This window comes from Malus sylvestris, chromosome 4 (genome assembly GCF_916048215.2).
Source record: "Malus sylvestris chromosome 4, drMalSylv7.2, whole genome shotgun sequence".
Classification (NCBI taxonomy): Eukaryota; Viridiplantae; Streptophyta; class Magnoliopsida; order Rosales; family Rosaceae; genus Malus; species Malus sylvestris.
This window is the reverse complement of record NC_062263.1, coordinates 27,422,467-27,444,514: the sequence shown is the minus strand read 5'-3', so window position 1 is coordinate 27,444,514 and position 22,048 is coordinate 27,422,467. Positions and strand designations below refer to the sequence as shown.

The 22,048-nt window shown below is 38.0% G+C and overlaps 3 protein-coding genes across 5 annotated transcripts; 2 read left to right on the top strand and 1 right to left on the bottom strand.

Annotated features, from left to right (window-relative positions):
* Positions 1–889: 889 nt before the first annotated feature.
* Positions 890–7,323, top strand: LOC126618958 (phospholipase D zeta 1-like). The gene is made up of 20 exons (XM_050287194.1): positions 890–1,251; positions 1,841–1,942; positions 2,070–2,185; positions 2,291–2,432; positions 2,513–2,683; positions 2,813–2,986; positions 3,080–3,322; positions 3,404–3,520; positions 3,617–3,756; positions 3,877–4,026; positions 4,102–4,258; positions 4,344–4,829; positions 4,932–5,042; positions 5,192–5,338; positions 5,443–5,640; positions 5,722–5,823; positions 6,242–6,373; positions 6,476–6,541; positions 6,647–6,708; positions 6,942–7,323. Exons 1-20 carry the CDS (start codon positions 1,060–1,062, stop codon positions 7,192–7,194), a joined length of 3,261 nt encoding a protein of 1,086 aa, XP_050143151.1. The 5' UTR covers positions 890–1,059; the 3' UTR covers positions 7,195–7,323.
* Positions 7,324–7,917: 594 nt separating this feature from the next.
* Positions 7,918–15,396, bottom strand: LOC126618959 (ABC transporter G family member 11-like). 2 transcript variants are annotated; one of them, XM_050287196.1, is made up of 11 exons: positions 15,346–15,396; positions 11,627–11,965; positions 11,079–11,368; positions 10,813–10,984; positions 10,595–10,717; positions 10,348–10,476; positions 10,066–10,260; positions 9,890–9,976; positions 9,515–9,787; positions 9,291–9,398; positions 7,918–8,361 (listed from the first exon to the last, which is right to left on the bottom strand). In XM_050287196.1, exons 1-11 carry the CDS (start codon positions 15,394–15,396, stop codon positions 8,032–8,034), a joined length of 2,097 nt encoding a protein of 698 aa, XP_050143153.1. In that variant the 3' UTR covers positions 7,918–8,031. The 2 variants fall into 2 exon arrangements, with proteins under 2 accessions (XP_050143153.1, XP_050143152.1); XM_050287195.1 differs by lacking the exon at positions 15,346–15,396 and having other exon boundaries at positions 11,627–12,409.
* LOC126618960 (CST complex subunit TEN1-like) lies at positions 14,332–16,230 on the top strand. 2 transcript variants are annotated; one of them, XM_050287198.1, is made up of 4 exons: positions 14,332–14,425; positions 14,901–15,056; positions 15,629–15,782; positions 15,905–16,230. In XM_050287198.1, the coding sequence occupies exons 2-4, from the start codon at positions 14,953–14,955 to the stop codon at positions 16,022–16,024; spliced, it is 378 nt and encodes a 125-aa protein (XP_050143155.1). In that variant the 5' UTR covers positions 14,332–14,425; positions 14,901–14,952; the 3' UTR covers positions 16,025–16,230. The 2 variants fall into 2 exon arrangements, with proteins under 2 accessions (XP_050143155.1, XP_050143154.1); XM_050287197.1 differs by having other exon boundaries at positions 14,338–14,425; positions 14,912–15,056.
* Positions 16,231–22,048: the final 5,818 nt, after the last annotated feature.

Sequence of the window (22,048 nt, the reverse complement as noted above, 5' to 3'; positions counted from 1 at the left end):
TCGCAGAGGTAAGCGCATAAATTTGAATATTCTTTTTCTTCTGATCCTCCAATGGGATATGCCGTATGCAACTGCCACTGTGGTACATGAACCCTAATGACATACTATGTACAGTTACCAAAATGCCCTCAAGTTATTTTCATGAAAATTGGCTTCTACATAGAGAGTTATTTTTAACTAATGTTTAAATTATATTCTGAGTTCGAATCTCATAGGAAACAGTTAGAGGCAGGCATCTATTTGGTCGCACCGACCAAAACATACGGTAATAGGTTGGTTTGGTTGTAGTTTTAAGCTTTTTAAACTGGCTTAAACCAAAATTTGGTATAATCAAGATACATGTGTAGTAATTTTGCTGGCATTACTAGATAAAAATGTTGAATTTGAAGTTTAGTACAATTTTGAAACTATTGATCTTAGGCTTGTAACCGTATTATTAATTAAACTTGACCAATACAATCTGAATCGTATCCACTCTTAAAAACGAATTCTTGATAATAATAAAATTATTGATTGAATTCAGATTGATCAACTATGGAAGAGAGTATAACCTGAATTTTGGTTTCCTAATTCAAAGAGTTACATTGAAAGCAAAAAAATTAAAAAGGGTATCTTGGACATTTGGCAAGCAGCCATTGCCATCATCATGAAATACAAATACCAGATCCATATATAGCATATACCAACTAAATAACTCCAATTAGTTTTGCTAATTGTTTTTCTAATTCCACCTCTTTTTTTTACCATAGGGCTCACTCAAACTGCATACTACCTACTTTATCTACTGCCACGTGGATTAACAGACGGATTCAAAACCTAACAATCACACGTGTCACTTCACTAACCAAACATCATGCAGAATCAGTGGGTTCACCAAAACCCAAAGCCCACCTTCCTCAATTTCCCGGGAGTTCTGCAAACCATAAAAACCGCTGCATTTGACAATCAAGCTCTTGTTTCTTGTTTCTTAAAAAACCCGAAAGTCTCAAACTTTGGTCTGGTTTTTTAAGGATATGCAGGAAGTGAGTTTATTGGGATTCCGAAAGCAAGAACTGTCGGATGTCGTCGGAGAAGCTCCTTGCCACCGGTTTTGTGCAGTCCGATGCAGTGAATATGATTGTGGGGTCTTTCTCCTTCACCCCGATTTTCGAAGAGCTTCCGGTGGCCACCATCGTGTCGGTTTCGCGGCCCGAAACCGGAGATATTAGCCCCATGCTTTTGTCTTACACCATTGAGTTTCAGTACAAGCAGGCAAAGCTCTCTCTTTCTCTGTGTAATTTGTATCTGTATGAACTGTTTGGGATGGTTGTTCTTCAAAAGTTTAAGTTTTTAGAAACTAAAATTTGGTAATTTGTTATTATTATTTTGGAAAATCAGTTGAAGTTGAATATTGGTAAATAGTTTGGGTACTTTGTTGATCAAATTTCCAAGTTTGTGTTGTTTTTAGATCATATGATTGCTCTTTTACTAATACCAGTGTTTAAAATATCAAGGTATCAGGGGAAATATCGATATGCAAATTTGTGTAAATATACATGGATATATCGATATTGATATTGATATCGGTTGCCATCTATGGAAATGAAGGAAATTTGCTCGAAAACATGGCAATTTAAAATGAAACTTCGGGGTCATACGTAAGTTTGTTGATATTTAACTGAGAGTTCCCCGATATGGCACCCTTTTCCATATCTTTCTTTGATTTTTCCAATATTTCCACAAAACTAATACCAATGTTATGTTCTAATAATTTTTGGGTACATTGTTCATGATTGTCTCATCTAATGATTCACAAAACTCTTCGATTGTCAACGATTTGTTTTGTATTCCGCTGTAACAGTTCAAGTGGCAGTTGCTGAAGAAAGCGTCACAGGTTCTCTATTTACATTTTGCTTTGAAGAAACGCGCGATAATTGAGGAGTTTCATGAGAAACAAGAACAGGTTTGCCAATTTTATTTGATATGTCTATGTTCTTTCATTTTTAGTAACATTTATGTGTACTGGATTTTTCTCATTTGTATTTGGCCTAACACGAAAATGTACTTTTCATGGGAACTTTGCACGAAAGGTTAAAGAATGGCTTCATAGTATAGGAATAGTTGATCAGACAGCGGTAGTGCAAGATGATGACGAACCAGATGATGGGGCGGTCCCTTTACATCATGACGAAGGTGTTAGAAACAGGTGATTTTCTGACTTTCGTATCCCCTTTTCTCTTTCATTCATGGGCACAAATTAAGCCTTTATGCTAATAGTACTTATGGTTCTCTAAATTTGGTTATGATGCAGAGATGTTCCATCTCGTGCTGCTCTTCCCATCCTCCGTCCAGCATTAGGAGGCCAGCAGTCCATTTCCGACAGAGGGAAGGTTGCAATGCAGGGTTATTTGAACCATTTTTTGGGGAACATGGATCTAGTCAATTCTCGAGAGGTGTGCTCCTTATCTATTACTGCTGTAATTTGGTGGTACTCGTTTTCACGCTTGTTATAAGAAGTGATTTTGGATTGTAGGTCTGCAAATTTTTGGAGGTGTCGAAGCTCTCCTTTTTACAGGAGTATGGACCAAAGTTGAAAGAAGGTTATGTTATGGTGAAGCATCTACCAAAAATTACCGGGGCTAACTCTGATGTGAAATCATGTGCATACTTATGTCTTGATTGTTGCAGCAACAACTGGCAAAAGGTTTTTTGAATGAACTTTTTTCCTTTAGTTGTTTAGTACAGAAAAATCAAACTATGCTTCCTACAATATGTCTATTTATTTCGAGAGAATCGCATTTTGATTATCGTGATGCTTTTCATCCAACTGCAGGTGTGGGCTGTTTTAAAACCTGGGTTCCTGGCCTTACTGGAGGATCCTTTTGACACCGAACTTTTAGACATTATTGTTTTCAATGTACTGCCAGATTCCAAAGAAATTGGACAGTCTAAAATATATTTGGCTAATCAAATAAAGGAACGCAACCCTTTGCGCTATACATTTAGGGTGAGTTCTTGTATTTTATGTATGACTTATATGTGCTTTGAGCATCTTTGACCTAATTCTGATGACCGACACATGATTTGTAAATGTCAAAAGGTTGCTTGTGGAAATCAAAGCTTAAGGTTAAGAACCACTAGCAATGCTAAAGTTAAGGGATGGGTTACTGCAATAAATGATGCTGTTTCAAGGCCTCATGAAGGTTGGTGTCATCCTCATCGGTTTGGTTCCTTTGCTCCTCCAAGGGGTTTGGCCGATGACGGGAGTCAAGCTCAATGGTTTGTAGATGGAGAAGCAGCATTTGAAGCTATTGCTACTTCTATTGAAGGTGCAAAATCCGAGGTTTGTTTCTTGCCTTGTTTACGCCAATTAAAGTGCATTTCTGGTGGTGAGAGGTCTCAACCGTAAAATGCTTGCCTCCAGATTTTCATTACTGGCTGGTGGCTTTGCCCAGAATTGTATCTTAGACGTCCGTTTCATAGCAATCCATCTTCTCGGCTTGATGCATTACTAGAAGAAAAGGCTAAGCAAGGAGTTCAGGTGCAAACACAACTATTCTCTCTCATTGTTGGTATTTATTCTGTTTTAGTGGGTTGATTTGACACGTTTTCTGTTCGAATGTTGGTTTATATGCAGATTTTCATTCTTCTCTACAAGGAGGTTTCTATTGCCTTAAAAATCAACAGTTCTTACAGCAAGAGATTGCTTTCTAACATTCATGAGAATGTGAGAGTAATGCGCTATCCTGACCGTTTCCCCACAGGCATTTATTTATGGTATGCACTTTCTGAACGGATTTCATCTCAATTTTATCTTGATATCAAGATTGAATTAAAATTATCCACATTTTTTTAATTAACTTGTTTTCTCCATAAATTATTTACGTAAATGTACAGGTCACATCATGAAAAACTTGTCATTGTTGATTACCAGATTTGCTTCATGGGAGGATTAGACTTGTGCTTTGGCCGCTATGACACGGTTGAACACAAAGTGGGTGACTGCCCTCCTCATATATGGCCGGGAAAGGATTATTATAACCCAAGGTATTTCTCAGTTTCTTCCTAAAAAAATTATCATATACAACTCATACTCATTTTCCTTTTTGCAATGGGGGGTAGAGAATCCGAACCAAATTCTTGGGAGGACGCAATGCAAGATGAATTGGACCGTGAAAAGTATCCGCGTATGCCATGGCATGATGTCCATTGTGCTCTTTGGGGACCGCCCTGTCGTGACATTGCTCGGCACTTTGTTCAGCGTTGGAACCATGCTAAGGTTGAGTTTGTGCTATTTCTGGTCTTGTGGAGACATTCTCTCTTTTTAATTAAGTAAATTTGCTAACTTGACGAACCATTTCTAGAGAAACAAAGCTCCAAATGAACAAACAATTCCGCTACTTATGCCTCAGCACCACATGGTTCTCCCCCACTACTTGGGAAGAAGTAGCGAAATAGACATTGAGAAGAAAAACAAAGAAGAAAACCAGAATGGAATCTGCAGAGAGAACTCTTTTTCCTCGCTATCACCAGTGCAAAATATTCCATTGCTTTTGCCTCAAGAAGATGGTTTGGATGCTCCTATTGAAAACCAAAAGTTAAGCGCCGTGAACTTGAATCGTAATCTTTTAGACCAGCCAGCTGATGATCTAGACCCTGATACACAGATGAAAGGTTACACAGATGACCTTCATTCTAAGGATCTCAAAAGTGAAGCAAATTTAAACAACATGACACATTCTGGCTCCACAACTTCAGATGAATCGTCAGAAAGTTCAGAGGGAGGTGATCATGCTGTTGCTGCTGATGATTACGGACAAATAGGTCCTCGTACTGCATGCCATTGTCAGGTTACAGAGGCCTCTTGGATACCTGGAATTTTGTTTTTGAAGACTTCACGATTTGGCTAGGCCTAGGCATGTAGTTCTATCTAATGAATATGTGATGTGTAGGTTGTGAGAAGTGTGAGCCAGTGGTCTGCTGGATCTAGCCAAACTGAAGATAGCATACACAGCGCTTATTGTTCTCTCATTGAGAACGCGGAACATTTTGTCTATATTGAGGTTGCACCACTGTCCTCACTTCATGAATCATTCTTTGATCTGAATCAAACAAATACTCGTAATTTAAATATGAATAGATGCTGTTTAAAGTCTTGATTTTCAGTTCGTGCGCTGATTATTTTGCTATGTTGGTTGATGTTTGTTTCCAGAATCAATTTTTCATATCAGGTCTTTCAGGGGATGAGATTATACAGAATCGTGTCCTGGAAACGTTGTACAGGCGTATTGTGCTAGCATACAAAGAACAAAAGTGTTTTAGGGTTATTGTTGTCATACCATTATTACCCGGCTTTCAGGTACAATTCTTGGTTTATTTTCTTAATTTGATTGCCCATTTATTTGCTGTGAATTTTCAGTAACAGTGTTTTCTCTTCGTTTTAATTCATGGTACATGTAATAGGGTGGTGTGGACGATGGTGGTGCAGCTACCGTTAGAGCCATAATGCATTGGCAGTACCGTACCATTAGCTGGGAAAAACACTCAATACTGCATAAGCTCAAAGTTAAGCTTGGTCCTAAGACACACGATTACATTTCTTTCTATGGTCTGAGGACATATGGAAGACTTTTCGAAGGTGGCCCTGTGGCAACAAGTCAGGTAATTTTCTGCGTTACATATGATATGTGCTTTCGTTTGTCAATTGATTGCTGGATTTCATTCGTTGTATGAATTTATCAGGTTTATGTACACAGCAAAGTGATGATAATAGATGATCGTATTTCCTTGATTGGATCATCTAATATTAATGACAGAAGTCTGCTCGGATCAAGAGACTCTGAGGTAAATTTCTCTTTTTTGTCAAGCAAACAAGTGTTGCGGCACGTTCATTGCATTTTGTTCGTTCTTTTATTTCACCTCAACTAAAGTTCACTAGTAACAGAAACGCTATTGTGTGCTGCAGTGCAGACCATTGAGCGTAGAAGTTGATTTTTATTTGACATCTAGACATATTTGTGAAGAAAACATAGTGTTCCTTTACTTGTGTAATACTCCCGCTTCCCTAAGAATTTTTTGCTCAAATGAGTTGTTCAACTTCATACTTCCACGACAGCTCTAGTACGAAGCAATAGTTTTCAATAGCAGTCAGATTCTCTGTTTTCCGTAGTTGTACTTGGACAATCGTTTAGTTTTTTTTAAATTTACATAGAAAGAGATCCTTCAAACACATGACCTATGAACAATGTGATATTCATTGCAGATTGGTGTAGTGCTTGAGGACAAGGAGTTTCTTGAATCATCTATGAATGGACAACCATGGAAGGCCGGAAAATTTGCGTATAGTCTCAGGTGCTCGCTGTGGTCCGAGCACCTTGGTCTCCAGGCAGGGGAGGTTGGAAACATCGATGAAACATTCACTAATTTATCGTTCATTACTGATTTATATTTTCCTCTGTTAATATTAACATTGTTTGGTGAATCTCAAATCTTTCAGATAAATCAAATCAGTGATCCTGTATCAGACACAACATACAAGAATCTGTGGTTAGAAACTGCGAAGGTAAAACTTGCAATTCTCTAATCTGTGGTTAGAATCTGTGTTTATTTTTGGTTTTGATCGATTATTTTTGAGTTTCTGTAACTTTCTCATGTTTTTGTCTTCCAGGAAAATTCAATTATTTACGAAGATGTCTTTTCTTGCATCCCTAATGATTCTATTCACTCAAGGTACGGTAATGATCAGGTTTAGCCTGTCTATGGAACTGGCATTATGCCATCAATAGTGTCAATATCTCGATTCTTTGTTAACAATAGCAGTGCAATATTGACTACAAGACTGCGTACAATATACGTTCCTTCCCCGGCCATTGCAAAGCGAGGAGCTTTGTTGGCTTGGGGTCGCCCTTTTACTTATTTGCTCTATGCACTCTAAAATCTCTACTTTTGCCATCAAAATGCAGAGCTGCTCTCAGACAATGCAAGGCTCAATGGAAAGACAAACATGGCCACACAACGATCGATTTGGGAATAGCCCCCGAGAAGCTGTTGGAGTCCGGCAAGGATGGAGAGGCGAAAGAAACAGATCCGATGGAAAGACTGAAGCATGTAAGGGGGCATCTTGTTTCCTTCCCTTTAGAGTTTATGCAGCAAGAAGATTTGAGGCCAGTTTTCAATGAAAGTGAATTTTATACATCCCCTCAAGTATTTCATTAGGTATGATTTTCCATTGATCTGAAATTGATGTGTAAATAGTAGGAACAATCTGTTGACTTGAAATTGTACATAGTTCCACATAAAAATCAATTGAGATATTAACACGGGGATACGTCAAATTAACAAGAAGAGTTGATCTATGCCCACAAGAGAATACGACATAGGGATACAAGGGGATACCACCATGTCCATGCTTCGTATACCAATAATGACCAAATTCATGCCACTAACCCTAATTAGAATGCTAGATCAACAAAAACTATACTTCGAATATGGGATGAATGAAATTAGATTGCAAGAAAAACTTGTGTAGGACAGTCGGACCACGTGTACTGTTTGTCAATTCTCACATAACAGAGCTTCATGATCTCATCTGACCCCACTAATCCCACCCTTTTGAGGGCAGTGCCCTGTTGCAGCAACCCTTTTGAAGTTTCTCTTCTAAAATGTTTATGAAAAGACACTGTTCATGAGCTTTCTCATAAGCGCATTGAAGCACATTGGAAATTTTAACACAAGTCGAAATAATTTTATAATTTGTCACTTTTATTTTTATTTTTTTTAATTTTTTTCAAGACATCGTTAAAAGCACCTCTAAACATTCCAAAATCACTTCCAAACCAGCCCTAAATGTATTTTTACATCTTTTACTTACGCGAGATCGCGTCCCTCAAGGTAAGTAAATGATAACCAGGATAAAACCTACAGTCATCCTCCCTCCGGTTAAAAACTCATAATATTTAGAAATCAAGCATCAAAACATACACTACAATCTCTAAATTCGAAGTCCCTCAAGTGTATTTTAATTTTGTGGAATTTGTATTCAGAGGTTTCAGTCTACCTTCTTGCATGGTTCCTCAAAGAAGGTGACTGTGTGAGGCCATCGGGTGCAACTGTTGTGTTCTGGTTTCCATTCTTCTGTTGCATTCTTCGCCTCGCCATGTAACCTCGAATCCACGGCGTCACATCCTCGCTGAACTTGATCATGATGAAGAAGATGATCCGGTACACGACAATCATGCTCAAGATCACACTCAGGTCTATCCATTTCGATCTGGCTGTGTTAATCTGGAACACATTTTCCAGGATGTACTCGCCGGGAATCTTAGGAAGGTCCGGTGTCTGGTTGTCGAACAATAAGCCGCTCAGGTCATTCTGGTATTGTCCCTGAAGGTGAAACATGTTCATAGACATCAGTTTTTTGAAGCACAATTCCCTCTAAGTAATTACAATATAATCCTCTAACATCCACGTGCACACTTGGAGTTTACACTTATACTGTTGGATTCAACATACGACGTCAAGAAATCGTTGACGTCAAACTTGCCGAGCTCGCCTCGCACAAAGTTGTTACTAGACAACATAATATCCTGAAAGCTCAACGGCAAGTCGATATCAAACACGAAGGCGTCAACGGCTCTGTAACGGAAACCATCAAACGGTGTTTGCTCGTTGTAACGGAGGACCGAAGTGGGCAATGACAGAGACTCGCTGGGCGGCGACTCTATCCTCGCTCACTTCAGTCCTCCTCCAGTGTTTACGATAGAGCTGCCATCCTTCTTACGGGTCCTGACACAGTCACCAACTTTCCTAACGTTGTTATAACGGAGGAGAAATTCGTTGCCGATGTGGTGGTTCTAGCTGCAGAGAAGGGATGCAGGTGTGTACCTCCGCCATCCAGTGAGGCTCTATCGTCACCCACTTTGGTCTTCCGTTACGACGAGCAAATGCCATTTGATGGTTTCAGTTACGGAGACTTTGACGTCTTCGTGTTTGATATCGAATTGCCGTTAAGCTTTCCGGATATTATGTTGTCGAGTAACAACTTTGTTGCCTCCTTCTTCACATTGCCTATGCGTTTTCTTGTTGGATTTGACTCAGAGGTCGGCTATCCCACTTTGGTGGGGGAAAGAAGAAAGAAATAGTTTAAATATTATTACCCCACTCTAACTAATACTAACGCATTTTGTGATAAAACTCCACATTTGACCGATAGAGCAGGTGGTAATTATCAAGTTTAGGGACAATATCAGAGTTGTTGAAGTGGCGCCCTTGGCCCGTCGACCCAAAAATCTAACAAATGTTGTATTTTTTACCTGTAAAGCCCAGAAGTGGAAGCTGATGTATGACATAGGGTAACGCCAGACGGGTTTTGGGATGTCATTCGGGAGCCTGAAGTACCCGGAGACTAGCATGAAGATACCCTGACATGTGAAGAAAACCATACAGTTCATCAAACATGGTTCAAGAAGAGGAAAAGTGTTACTGAGTGCCGATTTCCACAAGCTTCTAAGTCGTGTGCTTCGAAATTATTACAAACCTGAATTCCAGCCCCTATGATAATGCCCATGAGGAAGTTGGGGACGATGCTGGCTATCGCCATCATCAAGCTCTCAACGACGGTGACACTTGCATAAAGGCACAACACAAAGAAGAGATAATGCTCGAAGCCCGGGTGGAGCCGGACCATGAAGTAACAAACAGTTCCGGCGAGAAAGGTAATCAGTATCAGGAATGGCATTGCAGAGAGCGTGTTGCTGATGACAAATGCAGTAACGCCGTAGTGGCCATTCAGCCTCTCTCTTTGGAAAACCTGGAGAAATTAGGTGGTGAAAAATTAGACTATTACTGTCCAAGTAAATATTTAGGGCCTTTTCGCATGGGGGGAACCGGTAGAAGGGTGTAGGGAACAAACCTTCATATCCTCTACGAAGGAAGGAAACCCGCCAATTGACATGAACGTGACAAAACCAAAGACGAAAGATGCACACGAACCCCGTGCCTGTCACAGAATGGAAGAGGAGAAGGTATTAGTGCATGAATGAACTTGGGACTCCAAATAGATGGTTCCGCCTTGCAAATAATACATACCAGAATCGAACTGTAACCCGTTCCCACATTCAAATAGATGGTTCCGATACAAACTGTGACGACAATGTAAATGACGAGCCTGAGCCAGTAGTATCCAAAGTCCCTCGACATATTGATAAACGAACGCTTGGACAATTGGAAGGCCTGCATAAAGAAACTAGCCTGACTTCCTCCAGAATCTAGCACGGTTCCTTTCTGCAGCAAATGGCAAAAGAAACGTCAGTCAGAGTAATCAGATTAATGATCAACTGGTTAAAAATCCCGGTTTATATGAACACTTACAACTTTCGATATCTCCTCAACTTTTTCTCTAGCTGCGTACGAGTGTTGAGAAGAACGATAGGAATCAATAAGAACTCTTATAGCTTCAGCAGTGGTAATCTTCTCCAACGGGTCATCACTTGCCTCAAACTGATAACAACAAACAAAACATTTTGAATTTTATCAGAAGACCGAAACTAATGCTACGAAGTATGAACATTTAAAGTTACATAACATAGAAGTAGAAAGGAGAAAGTACTATGCGTACCCTGAGTTCCATGGACCCTTTCAGTGTGGCCTTTACTTTGTCGAAGTCGGAGTTTATGCATCTAAGAAAATGATCAGATGGGTTCCTCAAAGCAGGGCACGGAAAGCCGGCTTGTGCAAAGAACTGAAAAAACCGACCAATGAGTTCGTAAGAGCTCTGTTACACTTACATTAAATCAACAAATAGATGTTCATAACGCAAAGACTGAGAGTTCGTGCCCCATATGCGTCTGCCGCCTGACCAAAATAGACTGTTTTGCCACTAGAAAGCAAGTACAGTTGATCAAACAGTTCAAAGACTTCACTACTAGGCTGGTGAATTGAGGCTATGACAGTCCTTCCGTCTCGTGCCAGGGCACGCAATGTCTGAGTCACGAAAAACGCCGAAGCACTGCCACAAAAAACCAAATGATCATCAAGATTTAACCCTACAACACAAAAGTGAAAGCACTTCAAACCAATTAAATGAAGGCATACAAATATACCTATCAAGTCCGCTTGTTGGCTCATCCAGGAAGAGCAATCTAGGCCTCGTCAAGATTTCAAGAGCAATGCTGACCCTTCTCTTCTCTCCCCCACTGATCCCACGCAAATGCCAATTTCCAATAACTGTGTCGGCGCAATCCTGCAGACCCATCTCTATGATTGTGCTCTCAACCAGTGCCCGCTTTTCCGACCAAGCCATCTTATCCGGCAGCCTTAGCCTTGCCGAATAAGAAATCGTCTCTCGCACCGTTAAAGTTCCAATCAAATTGTCATCTTGGGTCACATAGGCCTGTTTAAATTTGCACCAACATCCACAAAAACAACATCATGAATACATCACATCTAGAAGCCTGCCTAGCTAGCTTGATCAAACATAATCTACTAATTTCAAGGTGTTTTTAACTTTTTTAAAAGAGCACTTTTAGCAAAAGCGCTTATGAGCAGAAGTGCTTCCTACGTAAACGGGCCCAAACAAACGTAAAGCAACAACTCAAACTCAAGTAGACAAAAAACATTCAAATTAAGAGACACGGAGATTACTACTCACAGCAGTGCCAAAAGAGAGCTTCCGTTTGCGGCCATTGAGCAGAATAGTACCAGAAAGAAAAGCATTGGCGGCCAACCGACTCGACAGAGCATCAAGCAAAGTAGACTTCCCAGAACCAGAAGGCCCCATGAGAGCCGTGAAAGTTCCAGGCTCAGCGTAACCGGTCAAACCCTCCAACACCTTCTGCGTCTCGCCGTTGTTCAGAGTCACCATCACCGTCAGATCCTTCCACGTCAGCCTTGCAGACACATCTCCCACAATCTCCAAACTTGTCTTCTCCCTCCACAGAGTCTCACTCAGATGGCTCAGCCCTCCGGCCACAACCCCGTTTCCTGAGGGCTTTCCCGCTTCTATCTCCATCATAGCATGCCCTGCCGCCGCCGCTGCCGCTGAACTCTTCGTTTTTTCAGTTTCGTATGGCATAGCTCCCCGATATTGCACACGACCCAGAAGAGATTTCTACTCGTGTTTATGTAGGACAACGAGGAATCACAGACGTGAGTGCGGAAACGAAGACTCTGTGAATTTGACCGACGGTTGGTTACAAATAACGGAAATTTGAAATTCCCATGCAGAACGAGCGTGTTCAAAGTTGGAATCTCTTGGCATCAGAAACTGCTTAAAAAGGAGTTAAATTTATGTTGGTGTTGTTTTCCATTTCTGACAGAGAGTTTGAATCTGTGAATTCTGAGAGATGGTTGCGGGGAGAAGAAGATGATCTATACAGCTACACTTTTTGTTCAGCAATTAATGGGTGGTGGCTTTTTGGTAGGAGCATTTAGGACAAAGAACTAATACCAGGACGGACCCCTAATATTATTAACATTTGATGGTCACGTATTGTATTTGGTATTGTTTACTCTTGCATAGAAATACGTCTGGACGGACACATAGACCTATACATGTTCTATATTTACAAGACCGTCTCTGAGATTTTTTGGGTCCTGTGCGAAATTAATAAAAGGGTCCCTATTTAAGATAGTTTTTTTTTTTTTAAGGGTAGGACAATGTATTGACACTAGAAAGTAATCACTTAAATCAAAATAAGTGTAGCACTCACTAATTGTAAGTTTAAAAATGTCATTAATAATAAATAAATAAAACTACAAACATAACGTTCACTAAATAATCAAAAGCAGTTCAATCTTAAATAACCAAACAAGAAAAAAAAACTTCAAAAACTCTAACTTTAAAGTTTCGCTTGAATATATAACATTATTATATAATAAATTGAAAAAAAAAACCCTTTTTTAAGGTATTATTATTGCCATTAAAAGTATCTCATTGTACTCCAAATTTTTTTTATTTAGAAAGGAAAAAAAATTAAATGTTATAAGGAATGCAAGATGAGATTTTAAAGTGCTAACAAAAATAATTTTTAAACATAGAACATTATTACATATAAATATCAGGTGATAAAAATTTTAGGGGTCCCTTCAAATTTAGGGCCCTGTGCGACTGTACCTTTCGCTTCCCCTCAACGCCCCCTTTGTATATTTACAACATAAGTGGATAGGTCGTCGTATGAGAAAACCTTGTATAAAGTCACATGAATAAAAATATTAGGGTCATAACCCCACACCAAGGTAGCTAGTCCTATTCAGTATGAGAACTAGTACAATCAAGCAGTCTTATTGAAAATTTTATCTTCATTTTAGTAGTGTGGCGATTATACCAAAAAATATGTCGTTATCATGAGTATAGCATTGAAAAATCGATGAAGTGTCACTCAAGAATTAATAGTAAGTGGTGATATCATACTAGGGGCACGGGCGTGCATGGGTTAGTGCCTTGATATTGATTGGTTTACATCAAAAGTCACAAAATGCCTTAACTTCTTCTTCTTTCTTCCTCAGCTGTCAACCACCTCAAGAGGAAGATAAAGAGAAAGTTAAGCTCCTCCCCAATAGTCATGGGCATTTGGACACCACCCGCTCTCCAAACCACTTCGGGTGGGCAGAGGTTGTGGCACTCGGGGGCTTAATTCCTTTTCTCTTCCATTGCTTCTCAGTCTTTTATATATATATATGTATGTATATATATATATATATATATATATATATATATATGTATATTTTATAAAGACGATTAGGTAAGATTAGCTATTTGTCAACAGTCGTATGCGAGACACTTTTCCTCTCAATCTTTGACTTTCTAACTAAACAACACTTGTTCATTTGGAATGTAGCAAATTTTATATCTTTTCTTCATACCAATTCTCAAGTATTTGGTTTTAAGGATATGAAGTACCATTTTAGCAAAATATACACAATAGGTGGTGTTATCATCAAATCCTATGTCACCATGGTTATGTGGTCACTCATCCTCACTTCATTCAAATTGTATGAAGAAAGAGCTTGCTAAAAAATGACTGGACCCAAACTGCAAGACAAACCTAAAGAGCCAAATCATCAGCAAAATTATTTTCACGATAAATAGAACGCATTTCACAAGACTAACTTTAGTGCATAAGAGATAATAGCGTGTGGAGAGGTTGAAAAATATTAATGCGGAGATTATATTCTTTTGGAAAAAAAAACTTGAATTTAGTCCAAACAAGTTTGGACTGACTTGGGCATGGTGTTATTCCAACCCAAATGAAAGCATAACTTTCCTTCAGAAAGGCCCAACGAAACCGACTGATTCGATTTCGTAAAAGCCCGGATAAAATAGATGAGGTAGGCTGTAGGCCTGCTGCTGTTAAAGTTTGAATCTTTGCTGATGCTTCCAGACTTCCAGTATTCGAATGATCATCTCTTTCCCTCTCTTCCTTCTTCACCTCCTCACACAGAAGGCGAGGTAAGCATCCCCCCTTGCTATTTTCTTAAAGTTTGAATTTATTTTTTTTAATATGGGTACTGGGTATGGTTGATTTGTTGATATGTATCATTTTGTAACTGGATTTTATGCTGATTTGAATTGGGTGAATGGATTGAAGGAGAAAGATGTCATCTTTTATCTGCATTTAGTTTGAATTGTGAATCTGGGGGATGGGTTTTCTGCTAAATTGTTCTTACCCTCATGATTTTTCTCTAAAAAAATAACATTAGAGCCTATTTGAGACATTGGGTAAATTTTGAATGGGTGGTGGGTTCGAACTTCGAACTTTGAACTTTGAAGTGCAAATATATGCTTTCTGCTCTTTTAACCCCATTGTTTTTCTTAATTTTCCAAAGTTTACTTCTTTTGATAGGTTGTTAAAATTGCTAAAAGGTCCAACTTATTTTTCAAATGCTTGCATTAGTAATTTTTGGTAATTGATTTTATTCACTAGTCAAATTGCAGTAGAGATTTGGATGCTTTTCTGAAGCTAGACAGTTTAGTCGATGGCATCATCTGAGATAACATCGGGGGCATTGGTCACATTGCAAGATTTGCATCCATCTTCCCCATATTTCAAGCAAGGAGCATCGTTACGAGTAACCGGAAAGTAAGACTTCTTCCCTTCCACATGTTTAGGGGACAAGTAGTTTATAGCGAAGGCTGGCTCGGTTGGTCTTCAGGACGAGGGAAACTTTCCTATCCCAGGGTCATTATTGCCGTGTTCCTGTATCTCTCATCACGTACCATGTCACACAAGCTAAAGGAAAATTGGGATATGCACCCCGTTGCAGCCTGCAGGGGAGTTTTTCTCCTTGGGGACAGCTATGGCATCATAGCTGGAGTATATCATAAGGGCAATGTAGATATGATAGTTTCAGCATTTTCGGTGTTGTGACAATGTTGGTTGGAGCGATTGTGGTTTGCTTTTGATTTACTTGGATCATCATCTAGATGGTAGTGTGTTGGAGTGGATGCAGAACTGTCCGAGAAGATCTTCTTCGGGCAAATTTGGCATCTCTGGTTGTGCCCGAAGTAGACATTAAGAAACACTTTAGACTCTGACTGAGCTTAATAATTAGAAAAATGTCACTAATACAACCCAAAACAGTTGGTAATAGATCAAACAGATTCAAATTCATCAAACAGTATATGAATTAGTATTCCTTGTTTCGTTCGTAGGTTACACGATTACTCTGTAGAGACAGCCATTGCCACAATCGTCGATGGAAGTGAGAGGTTAAAAATCAACACGCAGCACCTCCGGGAGCTCAGCTTTCGAGTTGGATCCATCTACCAGTTCATCGGCGAGCTGCTTATTCAACCGGATAATGAGGTAAGTGGTAACTTACATTTACATTCACTTGATGATTTTTTTTGGTGCCGCTCTTTTTCACGTGTTACAACACATGAATGTGAAAGCAAGAAAGGTCAAGTGTTCTTGTTCTTTTTTCTCAGGCAGTGTTGCAGGCGCGTATGGGAAGGAATGTTGACGGCATTGACCTCAATCTATATCATCAGTCTCTGCAACTGTTAAGACAATTTCAGGCCGACCATTTGAAGAAGCCAGCAACTTAATACAATTGTTCTTTTGGAAAGGCTCATGTGGTTGAAATTTATCCTGGTCCCCTTCATGTTATGAATTAGAGAACTTTTGAAAAATATTAAATTTTGGTGTCGCTCTCCATACCTACGTATTTGTTGAATAGAAATTACCTACACTTGATATGTCATTGTAGCAGTATTCCAAGCTAATAATACATTATCATTTCGTAAAGTTAAAATACTTGATAGTGTATTTAGCACCTCCACATTTGCACTCCATGTATAGGTAAGTTTCTCCCGTCTTTGTAAACATTCTTTTTAGAGAAAGCTAAGAAGATTCTCTCAAAGTGGAACTCTACATGGACTCGCTGCCAGATGAGGATTCTTTTCCCTCCTAATCTCTCTCTCCTTCCCTCCCCTCATACTTGAACAGTTACGATTGAGCTACATCAACATTTTATGTTGATTTTTTGCAAGGGACAAAAAGACCAAAAGCAAAGTGTGAGAGGAGGTGAAGGAAAATGATGTAGATAAGAAATTAGAGAATCCTACTCTAGCAACACCTTACAGTTTAACATTAATTTTAGTGTTGATATTATAAAATATTGTGCAAAAAATATGAGATGATATAGTATTCGTGGAAAGTCCCACTTTTGCTAAAGTCTCATACGCATTTTCCTTCTTTTTAAAGGAAATGATTGTCGTGCACGTTTTTCTTCTTCTGCACCTCTTGTGTCTTTTGATCATCCAATTCAAATGTCACAAATAAACCGTGATTTCAAGAAAAGATAAAGGTGCGGAAATCATTTCTTTGTTTTTTTATTTGCAAATTTAATTGAAAGACCAAATTACCCTCCCACACCCAACCAATTTAACAGTGCAAATTGAAATCCTAAACGGTAAAAAGGGCAAAAGCATAGGGACAATGATCACTTCATAATTTAAGGAAAACAAAAAATTATTAATTGGGCCCATAAATTCTAATGAACTTTGTTCGTAGGTCCTAACGTGGCCCAAGTCCTTCACCTACTTTAACCTTTTCGCCAAAAACTTTGCCATCGCATGTTGCCATCCAGTGCGCCGCCCCACACCTGATTGTTGACTCTTACGTGGCATCTTTTGATTTGTCGGAATTCACCCTGTGCTGGACCCCACGTAATCGTTGCTCCTTTGCACCGACCTCATGTGCGCTGGCGGTGCGGAGCACAGGATAAGTTTGTTCAGAGTATCACGTGTGAAAAAGCAGCAAGGTTAGACTCGTGTCTCATGCATGCCTGCTGGTATATGTACTCGTTTGTCTTCTTTTTTCCTCCACCGATAATTCAACGAGAAATGCTAAGACGATTCTTTTAATAGTAAAATTTGTTATAAATTCTCTGTTACTTCATGTTATTAGAATAATATTTTATAATATCAATATATAAATTAATATTAAACTGCAAGATGCCGAAAATTCTATAAGAATCTTATTTTTGAGAGAGTTTATTTAGCATTTTTATAATTCAATTCATTATTTTGGTAAGAATATGCTCAAGTTCGGATTTCGTTTAGAGTTAGATAAGCTTCAACACCTCCCTAGAATTTTATTTAATAAAGAGTACTGTTTAAAATGAAGAATTAGAAATTGCTGATTAGTTGATCTAACAATATTTAGCTTCCGCGTCGACATAAGAAAAAATCCTCATTCAAGTGTCATAGATGTACGATTATTAGTTGAAAAATACGCAGGAGCAAATCACTACAACATCATGAACACGTTGGATTAGGCCACAAAGTCTTGAGAACATCCCATCCCCTAGACCCTAGTAGTCATCGTACGTGTGATTTGATTCTACAATTGGGGGTGCATATATGTTATTTCTCATCATGCATATAATATTCTGCGCACTAAACAATATCAAGCGAGGACCAAGAATTAATACATGATCTCATAAGGTCATAAGGTCAAAGATGAGGAACTCACTTGGAGAACCGAGTCTCGAAGAGACGAGGGATTATCATCCTAAAAACATTCAATTATGGGCAATGGATTTTGCTGGACGTTGGTAATCGTGGAATCACTCAATATGATTAAACCAAACGCTTAATTTTAAAAGTAATAAACACTCACTCACTTCAATTGCTCCAAGTAAATATATAATTTTTTTAAGGGTTTTTTGAACATTAGTCCTTGCAAAAGATTAAAATTTAAAAAAAACCTGATGCTAGATTAAATATTCAATTTAATCCCTTGAGTGTACTTTTATCAAAATTTACATTCAATTTTTCTTATTGAATGTGTATTTTTATTTAATCTCTCCATATTAAATTTTAATTTTATTAATATGCACATATTTAATTTGTTTTAATTAGAAATGAACGTAAATGAGAAAATATTAAAAAAAAATTTGTGATACAAAAATATATAGATACATAAGTGTACAAAAATGATTGTGCCAAAATATATAAAATTGACTTTTTTGTACCAAAATATTTGTACCTACATGATTGTACCGAAATATATTATAATGAACCTAAATGTATGTACTGCAATGTATTATATTGAATTAATGTACCTAAAAGTCAATACCGAAATGTAAGTACCAAAATGTACGAACCTAAATGTCAATACCAAAAATGTATGTACCTAAATAAAAAAATGTCAATACAAGTGTACCTAAATGTCAATACCGAAATGTATGTACCAAAATGTACGAACCTAAATGTCAATACCGAAAATGTATGTACCTAAATATCAATACCAAAATGTATGTACCTAAATGTATTTACCGAAATAATAATTGAATTAATGTACCTAAAAGTCAATACTCAAATGTGTGTATCAAAGTGTACGTAACGAAATGCATTATATTGATCGAAATGCATTATATTGAATCAATGTAACTACATGTTTGTACCGATAGATATACCAAAATATTCAAATGTATTAATGTACCTAAATGAAGAACATACAAAATTGTTATCGGAATATATATTATAAAAAATTTAGTTGCCTAAATGTAGACATTAAAATATATTATGGTGAATGAAATAAAAATTAAATGTAAATGTAATTAATACATTAAAATAAAAATAAAAAATAAAAAATAACATCAAAATACAACTAATAAATGATATGATTAAATGTGCTAGGGACTAAAATTGGATTTTAATCTTACATATGGTTATAATCTAAAACTCATCTTTTTTAGGGATTAAAATGAAGTTTTCTATTTTTTTAATTAAACAAGTCTTTGTCATTCAAAGCTTTCTAGTACAGTATTTATAAGGGTTTACAAATTAATAAACCTCAATTTTATATGAAACCTTTACAACTCCCCAAATAACTTGACAAGCTCCTATGTGACAATATTTCAAACTTAATTAAGCTATAGACTTCCAATACGCATGGGCTGCCAGTTAATAAACTATAGCTACTGCGTCATTATTAATATGAACTATCTCGGTAGTCACATGAGATGAAAGTCAAGTTGAATATCAGAACCTGGCTCTGATACCCAAAGGTCCTAGGATCGGAACCTGGTTTTGATACCAAGTTGAATATCAGAGTGCGCGATGAATAAGACTAACAAAAATATTATTAAACAAATAAGAATGTCGAAACGGCTACATAATCTCAAGAGACTACATCGTGACTAACTTAATATTTTACGAGTTACAAAACATCATATATATAGAGAACTAACATAATCCTAATAAGCAATAAAACAAAACCCTAATACTAACGGCTAAGCTCAAATTCAAAAATAAAATAATCCTAAATTCCAACAAGTCATGTGATGAAAGAAACATCACTAGAAGAATATCCTATGACTACATTTAAGAATCTCATCTCATCACGTAAAGTAATAACGTAATGAAATATAACACTCCATAGCAACATTGAAGAATTTCCTCGCATACGCAAGGGAGAAATAGTAAACATGAAATGCACATCTAGATCTAGTGCCGGTAAGAGTCTCCCAACAGTCCTCTGGTGTGACAGATTGCAGATCTGAACCACTTACCCAACTTCATAAGGTAAAAAGTTGCTGTGACCATATATTCATCAATAATTTCCTTGCCGACTATATAATATAGAGATTAATCCACGACCATAGAAATCTCCATGGACCGACAATGTTATGCAAAACCTAATACCCCATTTGAGAGGAAAGCGAAGATGATTGACAGATAGAAACTAACATGCATGGTCAAATGAGCATACTATTTTAGGAGGAAGTTAGTAGGACCCTCTGAAAATGGCGTTTCTTCAACTTTCTTCGAGGTCCAACAGGACAGTTGTTCTTGTTACATTGAAACGGGTCTCTTACTCTCTAACTTTATGGGACATTGATAGATTTCATCTCATAGATTTTGTGGATTTGGATGAGTACGTGGAGCTATTACTTTCCTTTTGTGCAACTTTTTCTTCCTTTTGGTAAGCCCTATGATTGAGTGCCTTCCCTTCGCATTTTAATAAGTCTGTTTGTTTTCTGTGGAAGTTTGTGCTTGTTTTTACCTAACTTAAAAAATAGGGTGGAGCTCGATAATAAATTTAAATAGAGGTTTTGTTGTAAAAATTATTCATAAATTCATTTTTAATTTCACACATTTTGGTTTTCAACTGTTAAATTAAATGAATTAAAAAATAAATAAAGAACAGAAGTTAACATAACGTATGTAAGAAGAAAAAAAAAAGTATATGAATCTTTACATCGCCGTCAACGTAACCACCATAGTCGCCACCTATAGTACCACCATTCTACCTTGCCCGCCACCACCATAACCTCCTATTGCCGCCACCCCACCCATGACCACTACGTACCAACACTACCACCATGATGATCGCCACCTTTACACCCGTCTTGCCCATCACCACCTAAACCCCCAGTTCTTTATCACCACAACACCACATTAGAAACAGGTGACTTTGGTCGTAGCATAAAAAGTAAAATTACATAAGGGTAGCCTTTTTTACTCCTAATTGTTTTCTCAATAAAAAAAAAAAATTATAGTTATTTCAAAAGTCTGTTAAATTCCTTTTGAATTCTACAAATTATATCATTAACTCTATAAAAGAATTGTATACGTCTACACTAAAAAGTTTGTCAATTTCTTAAAGTTTCTAATAATCAATAAAAACCTACGAAATCTACAAAAGTATACCACATGAAAAAAAAAACTCGGCTATATATGTCACATCCCGATCCAGACCCCCACCATATATCGGGCTCGACTTCATTGTAGTACGATATTGTCCGTTTTGGGCCCTGACCACACCCTCACTGTCACATCCCCGCCAGGGGCGGATCACTTCCCGGGCCCGCTCCACCACCGTAGCACGATATTGTCCGCTTTGGGCTTACCATTCCCTCACGGTTTTGTTTTTGGGAACTCACGAGTAACTTCCCAGTGGGTCATCCATCCTGGGAGTGCTCCGACCTCCTTCTCACTTAACTTCGGAGTTCCGACGGAACCCGAAGCAAGTGAGCTCCCAAAAAGCCTCGTGCTAGGTAGAAATGAGAATATACATTTAATGATCACTCTCCTGGGCGATGTGGGATGTCACACTCACGATTTTGTTTCTGGGAACTCACACGATAACTTCCCAGTAGGTCACCCATCATGTGATTGCTCTCGCGCGAACTCGCTTAACTTCGGAGTTCCGATGAAACCCGAAGACAGTGAGCTCCTAAAAGGCCTCGTGCTAGGTAGAGATGAAAATGTACATATAAGGCTTAGAGGATCCACTCCCCTGGACGATGTGGGATGTCACAATATGAATCTCAATACAATACTCCCTAAACTATCATAACAAACTTAACAATCAGTTCCCTTGTTTTAGGTAACATTCAGCCTCCTGAATTATTTAAGAATTCTAATTTATGTGATCGTCAATGAATTTCAAGGAATTAAAAATTTTAGTTGACGACCTCACGGCCGAATAGTTTTACTAAACACTTTTAAAATTGCAGAACTTAAACTTAAAAAATGGACATTACGTGTTCATCAGCTTAATTAGCTAATTTCTTATATCTTGAGCTAATACAATTATTATTTTCGATGCACACCTTA